This window comes from Arachis ipaensis, chromosome B05, assembly GCF_000816755.2.
Source record: "Arachis ipaensis cultivar K30076 chromosome B05, Araip1.1, whole genome shotgun sequence".
NCBI lineage: Eukaryota > Viridiplantae > Streptophyta > Magnoliopsida > Fabales > Fabaceae > Arachis > Arachis ipaensis.
Window position 1 is genome coordinate 136478649 of NC_029789.2, and position 8120 is coordinate 136486768.

General features: G+C 36.2%; 1 protein-coding gene across 1 annotated transcript; it reads right to left on the reverse strand.

Annotated features, from left to right (window-relative positions):
• LOC107644353 (leucine-rich repeat extensin-like protein 4) lies at nucleotides 4037-7164 on the reverse strand. Its single transcript, XM_016348190.2, has one exon. The coding sequence runs from the start codon at nucleotides 6805-6807 to the stop codon at nucleotides 4732-4734; it is 2076 nt and encodes a 691-aa protein (XP_016203676.1). The 5' UTR covers nucleotides 6808-7164; the 3' UTR covers nucleotides 4037-4731.

Below are 8120 nucleotides of genomic sequence, written 5' to 3' on the forward strand. Positions count from 1 at the left end.
ATCTAAATCCAATAGTTAGTTAACTTTTGCTAAGTGCATTGTACTCCATAATATTTTAATTGATAAATTTTTATTAATTTTGTTTTATTAAAGTTCTTAATATATTAAAAAAGTTATAAATTTATTACTTTCAAAAAATCTTTAACACTCCTTAACAAAAGTCTTTGATAAATATATATAATTCCATGTGCACTTTTTATTAGGTATTTAATAATAATGGATTTAAAATGCTTAAGTAATAATATGCAATATTCTCCCGTTCACGAACCTATACAGAAGAGTAAAAGCATGAGATCACAGGATCTTTGATGAAAGTGAAGACAAATACCGTTACGGTTATTACTGTACCACGAGCTCAACCACGTCCAAAGGAGGCGAATTGGATTCAAGAGCTTCGACGCCAATTTGAAGGCAGTGGCGGAGGGCTTCTTCACAGGGCTGGCGGCGGTCATGTGGCAGTGAACGGGAGATGTCGTGGGCGCCGCCATGAACAGCTATAGCCCAACCAATCGCAGCTTTTGCTTTTTTATTTTTATTTTATTTTTAGTGTTTTTTATTTTTTATTTTTATTTTATGTTTTTTTTGTTGCAGATGTTGCTCTCTGCGTTTTGCGATATTAGGTGTCGTTTTGATGATTAAAGAGACTGCAAACTATACAATTATAGAATTATAAAAAAAACATTCATTTAATATGAAAAAAAAACATCCTAATACTTAACAAAAAAAACATCCAATTATATTTTAGCAAAAATAATTAAATATCTATAAAATTTTAAAAAAATGAAATTTTAAAAGAAATAAAGACATTCACATTTGCAATACAAAAAAATACGAAAAATATATAAAAGAACATCCATTTAGTATAAAACAAAATATTCTGATATTTAGCAGAAGAAACATCCGCATATATTAATTCGTATAAATTTTGAATTCACCAAAAATATTTTAGCTAATTTTTGGTTAATACCCTTTTGGTTCCTAGCATTGCTCATTAATTAATGATGTGTTAAGACTCTATATATTAAATATAAATTTTAATTGTAAAAGGCCAAACCCACCATGGCATATGAAAAATTTTTGAAAATAAATCCTCTCAATTAATAAAAAACAGTCATAATTTATCTTATTTAACATTTATTAATTATCATAATAATTAATTAATATTAAATAAGATAAATTTTGACTGTTTTTTTTTTATCTTTCTAATATTATCGTTAATTAATTTACCCTTTCTTTCTCCCCAATATTATTTCTTCTCAAGAAAAGAAAAGTGCATAATAAAGAAAAGTGCATAATGAAATATAGTATACTTAATTGAAAATCTTCTCCCTTAATTAAGAATTTAAGTGCATGTTAAAGAATAAATAGTAGCAACAAATGCTCATCTTTATGATAGTGCAAATAAAATTTATTCGTTGCCACTTACCCTTGTCCCTAGTACGAAAGAGGGATAACTATATATTTCTAATCAATTCGTGTCTCTCATCTAACAAAAAAGAATGAATAATAAAGGAAAAGATAAACCACGGACAATGTAACTAAAGAAGAGGAAACTTCCTTTGTAGAAGTTGTCATTAAAAATGAGAACTCCATTGCTATTTATATTCCACAAGATAAGGAACCAAATGCCTCTTGGTAAATAATGTATGTCCCTTTTGAAATAGTACACTTAATTTAATTACTAGCTAGGGATAGAGGTTGCCATGATTTAAAAAAAATGTTATCAAGCCATTGAACTTTGATAAAATAAATTGTATTGAAATTACTTCGACCATTAGGTAATAGACTAATAAGAAACGAATATTGATATTTTTATTTTGATAAAAAAAATTTTACGAATTCATATAAACATACAATAAAAAAATTATATCTAGAGGAATATTATAAGAAATAAGAGTAGTGATATCATCATCTTAAGTAATATATTATACATAATCTCCTTAAAGAATCTATATATGTAATGTTTATGAGAAAGTTGTTAATACAATTTACAGAATGCAAAAATATATATAACTAGATTTTAATATGATTACGCTACGATGGCTACAATTATATAAGTATTATTAAAATTAAAATCACACTTTTTTATATTTTAATAACACTTATTAAAAAGTGTTATTTTAATTTTAGCAGTATTTTTTAAAATACTATGATCACCATAGTCACTATAAAATAAGCATACTAGAATGATCTATATATATAGAGTATTGTTGTGTGTATTAATTTAACCAAAACGAATGTGTCTAACTTTCATTTAAACGTATTGTTAAGTTACTCGAACTATTTACTTAGATTATTTAAGGGCGATATGTTATTTATGTGAACATGTTTAAACCAATAGAAACATAAACTCTAACGAGACTAAAAATTGGTCATTTGCTCACAAGCAAAAAAGTAATTTACCTCTAGTAAATTAAAAAAGAGGTCATGATGTGTAGATATTAAAATTTAGATGGAGTAAATCTAAGTAAGCCCTAAAAATTAACTCATTAAAGAATATCTCACACTTATAAATTATTTAGCAATTTTATCTCTAAAAAATGTGAAATTTTTAATAAATTTCTTAAGAATGATAATCTAGATCGTACTAATAACTTAAAATTAACGGAAATGTTTGGTAACCTAAAAAAATCAGCCAAAAACAGTCATAACTTGCCTTATTTAACATTCATTAATTGTTGCGATAATTAATTAATGCTAAATAAGGCAAGTTCTGACTGTTTTTTTTTTCTACCTAGCATTACCCAAAATTAAATATACCTAATTCAATTTTTAAAGTAGCTCTTAGAATGAAATTTTATTCACATTTATAAATCATATAGAAATTTTATTATTGAGAATGTCGGCCTTATAATAGCAAATCGCAGGCATATTATTGTTAGTTTTTTTTCCTTTTCAGATTTATTTTCATGTCACCCAACCGTTCTTTTGTGTGGGTCTGGTTTGAGTGACCAAAACCCGAGGGAGAGTTGGGAGTAAAAGAAGTGGTTGAAACTTGAAAGGGGTAAAACAGGCAGTTAAAAGCAAAAGGCAAAAAAGGCAAACCGAGTGAGAAACCAAAGCAACAAAAGAAACAAACAAGTCTTGGTCTCGCGTGAGAAGACTTTGGAGTCGGTGGCCACATTAAAGTTGAAATTATATACCATTATTCCATGATAAAACGAGGGAATAATGCCAATGAGTCTTCTAAGTTGTAATCTTAATTGAGGATTTGATGAACTCAACAGTGGGGGAGAAAAGTAAGCAAGAGTGTGCATTAAGCAAAAAAGATATTTGAATTCAAATCCCAAATGCTAAGATAAAGGCTTGCACATGGTTAAAGTGGAGTCTCATATCATTAATCAAATGAAAAAATTAAATAAATAGAGGCTCCTCCTCCCCCCCTTAATGAATGAATGGTTCTTGGGATGGCCTATTTTGTGGCCCCACCATCCCCATGAACTGGAATTTTGAACAGTGTTGTTCACACTGCTGCTACCCTGAACCCTTTGATTGAGGGATCATTTTCAAAGCATAGAATTTTATTAAGAAATGTGTGGTAACAAAAAAAAATTTAGTTAAAATCAGCTATTTATATTATTAGTGTTATAATAAAAGTTTCACTTACATATGCATTAAAGACACATGTTAGTGTCTTTAAACAGATATGATAGCAACCATAATTGCAGGCCTAAATCTAAACTATAGTTTAATTATGACAACATTCAATTCAGCAATTATCTTACTAATTTCCTCTCCCCCTCTCAACGATTATGTTTCAATTATGCACCATTGCACGTAAGAGAATTAGAATGTTATCGATAAGATTAAAAAAAAATGTAACGACATATTGCAAGAAATATACTTACTATATCACATTGGCACAAAAATAGTATGTACAGTTGGAATTGAATTTCCATATTAAAAGTTATCATCAGTTCTTCATCACATACATTAAGAAAACTTTAATGACTGAAACCTCAGATGAATATGGATGCAGATTTATTGTCGAAATAGTATAGTAAGCTAAGACATATACATATAAGAGAAAGAAATTAAGGCTCAATTCTGAAAATCAATACAAGGTAATGAAATGTTCATAAATTATACTATAAATTGCAAATCAAAAGAAACAAAGAAAAAAATCAAGAAAAAATAAAATTAAAAAAAAAAAGAGTATGATATGAAAGAGACAATGACAATGACAATAAACTCCAGAAACAAGGGCAGTAGCATCAACAAGTAACCACTGCCATTGAAGCCGAGAATTATGATCTCCGAATTCATCCATGATCCATCCCTATACATACATTTTTTTTTCCTTTCTTTCTTTCACTGCAACCTACTTACTCTCTTGTGTTTTTTTTCTTATTATTTTTTTCACAACTCAGAATATCCATAACAATTTCAGATCAATTTGGGAGAGAGACTTTCTCCTCTTACCTCAATTCCACCGTAACCTCTTCTTCTTCATCCTCCTTCGAATTCTTCTTCTTGTTCTATGTTTATCTATGGACCCATAAAAGACATAAAAATATTTAAAAGAAAAAACAGCAAACCCATGTCTTCTGTTTGGTTTATTATTGAAGCCCCAAAAGCGACGAGAATCGCATAATAATAACAATAATTTTGGTACAGAAGAAAATTAACATCATCCACCCCAGTAGTAAAAATGTGAACTTTTTTTATGGTGTTTGGTAGAGAGAGAGTAGAGGGAGAAAGTGGGGTTAGAGGAGGAAGTTCTCAAAAGAATCAATAATAAGGTGGTGGTGGTGGTGATGCATACGAGACTCCGATAACAGGTGGCAAGGGCCCTTCATATACAGGTGCTGGTGGCGGTGATGGTGATGGCGGTGGATGGTAAGGTGCAGGCTGTGGCGATGGTGGTGGATGGTAAGGTGCAGGGTGTGGTGATGGTTGTGGTGGTGGATGCTCTTCGCATGGTGGTGGCGAAGGGGGAGGCGGAGGAGGTGGTGGGGGTGGTTCTATACATAGTGGAGGAGGTGGTGGTGGCTCTATACATGGTGGGGGCGGTGATGGTGGTGGTGGTGAATGAGGTGGTGGCGGGGGTGAGTGGTGAGGTGGTGGAGGTGGTGGCGAATGTGGTGGCGGTGGCGAATGAGGTGGTGGTGGGGAGTTATAGTAGTAAACAGGTGGTGGTGGAGAGTACACTGGCGGTGGTGGTGGTGAGGGTGGAGGCGGGTACACTACTGGTGGCGGCGGCGACGGAGGTGGAGGTGAGGGTGGTGGAGGAGACGGCGGTGGCGGAGATGGCGAAGGTGGTGGAGGTGACGGAGGAGGCGGGGAAGGTGGCGGCGGTGAAGGCGGCGGTGGAGGTGGGGAATACACGGGGGGAGGCGGAGACGGCGGTGGAGGGGACGGTGGAGGTGGTGAGGGCGGCGGGGGCGGTGGAGAGTAAACTGGTGGAGGAGGAGGTGGCGGAGAAGGAGGCGGGGGAGACGGTGGTGGCGGAGGGGGAGAGTACACTGGGGGAGGCGGCGATGGGGGCCGTGGAGAATACACTGGTGGAGGTGGTGACGGCGGGGGAGGTGGAGGCGATAATACCGGAGGAGGAAGAGCAACAGGCGGAGAAGGAATTGACGGAACAAAAGGCTTACACCTGAAAGAGCCACAATTCACTGAAGGCGTGGCCCTGCATTGGGCGGCAGAGCGCTGCAGTGGCCTAGCAGGCAAGCAGTTCTTCCTATCATCAAAGGCCGGCAGAGCCAAACACCTCGGTGGCTCACCCGTGAAGAAATTATAAGAATATGTAAAGTTCTCCAAATTTGGCAGAGAACAAATACTGGCCGGAATTACACCAGAGAGCAAGTTGTGTGCCACATTAAGCTGCTCCAAGCTCACCGCTCCACCAATTGCGTCCGGCAAAGGCCCCACCAGCTGATTGAAGCTCACATCAAACACAGTTAGATTCTTCAACAACCCTACCTCTGCCGGAAAACAAGAACGGAAACCGTTATTCATCAGAATAATCTCGTTCAGCCTTGACATGTTCCCGATGCTTGAAGGCACACAGCCGTGGAACTTGTTGTTCGCCAAAACTATTACCGACACAGGCGAATTCCCGAAATTATCCGGCAAATCGAAGACGAAACGATTATGATTTATGAAAATGGCATCCAGATCTTTATCAAAGAGCTGTGAAGGCACTGTGCCTTCAAATTCGTTGAACCTCAGATCTAGAAATTTAAGCTTGGGCAATCGCAGAACTACCGCCGGGAACTTACCGGCAAACCGGTTGTTGCTGAGATCTAACTCAAAGAGGATCTTGAGACGGTCGAACTTGTGGGGAAGTGTGCCACAGAACCTGTTTGTGTTAATGTGGAATAGAGCAAGATCTGTGAGCAAGCCAAGCTCCTCAGGCAGGTAACCAGCAATGTCGCCATGGTTGAGGTCAATGCCGGCAACGGTGCGGGTCCTGTTGTCATCAGGTGCAGGTGCACAGAAGACTCCAGTGTAGTCGCACACCTTAGGACCTACCCAATTAGCGGTGAGATTCAGAGGATCAGAGAGAATAGCTTGCTTCCATGCTTGTAAGGCTATGTATGCGTTTCTGATGCGGTTGTTCTCAAAGACCAAGGTAGGGTCCACTGTAACATCTTCTCCTCTGTCTCCGTACTCGTCTCTGTAGTAGAGAAGCTGCCTCTGCTTGATGTACATGGTTTCTGCCTCCGTGAGTGCTCCATTGAACTCGTGCTTTGTGGTGCTTGTTGCGGCGGCGAAGGAGGAGGAGAGGGTGAGTGTGAGTGAGCCCAGAAACAAGGCAATGAGGTGGAAATGGTGAGTGGTTATGGCTTCTTTCTTCCTCATCTCACATGAGGCATCTGAATGCTGCTTCCTTCTTTAGTCTTTCCTCCTTTTTTTCTTTGCTTTAGTTTTTCAAGTGGGGTTTTGAAAAAGTTTCGACCTTTGAGATCCGGAGATAATGCAGCTATGGAGGATTATGTTGGTGGTGGTGGTGGGTTTAGAGAGGCAAAGAGAAAAATGGGTTCTCTCTCTCTTCTTTTTTTTTTGGTTTCTAGGAATTTTGGATCTGTGTGTGAGTATATGAGTGAGGGGAGAGAGAGAAGAATGGGGTGTGTGGTGTGGTATGAAATAATTCATCAAAAGGACAGCTATATCACAGCTCAAAGCCCACCCAGATTCTCTCTCTTTTCTTTTTTTTTTTTTTTCAATTTTCTGAATTCTTTCTTCTTCTTCTTCTAATTCCTTCCTTTGGTCAATTTTCTCAAATTTTCAATTTACAGATGTTCATAATTTAATTATTTAATAACCAAAAAGTCCTAGAGCGATGAGATTTTAGTAATTTTAATCAGTAATTCATTAACACAAATTTAAAATTATTTTTAATAAATATAAATACAAATTATTATGGTCAAATATTGATTCAAAATTATAATATTTATTGAAGATGTAGTATTGTTGTTTAATAACTATTGTTTACGTGTGCCTTTATTAGTTTTGGTAAAATATTTTGTTCTTTCCCTTTTGTTTTTGAGGGGCTTCCTTTATTTTATTTAATTAAGGATGAATTACAGGTATCTCCGAGACTTTCTTATCCTATTTGGAACACAATTCCGTTTAGTTGTCACTCCTTAAGGAAGTTTGAAATAAAGTGAAAGGAGACGCGGATTAGAGAGCTGTCTGTGGGCTGTTTTATATATGTAATAATTTATTAAATAAATTATTAAACAAAATTTTGATTCGCAGACAATTAATTCTTAACTTATGGGACTAAAATTTTTCGGCTACGAGAGCTTCAAGATGTGACACTCTGGTGAGTTCGTTGTTGAGCGCACCAAACTGACCACTGCTCCGGTATCATCTTCGTCGCCCCTCAACCCCTTAGCTCCATCACTGCGTTCACTTCGCACAATCGCTACTTTATGGTCATTAATGTCGATTCAATGCCACAAATAGTGCTTCGACCCTAAACTAAATTGCTCATTCATTCTCACGGTGCTATCACTATCCTATTAGTTTCTGAACTTTTCTATTCATACTTGGTAATAGTGTAACAGTTACCCCCTTTCTTTTTCCAAGCTCTCGTTTCATTGTTTGTTCTTCTTAGTTGTGGTTCTAATTTTTAAATAAACTCTCACTTCATCACTTGTTGTTCTTAA

Excerpts from the sequence above, each read along its gene's own strand:
- LOC107644353 (XM_016348190.2), bottom strand. The coding sequence starts at position 6,807 with ATGAGGAAGAAAGAAGCCATAACCACTCACCATTTCCACCTCATTGCC.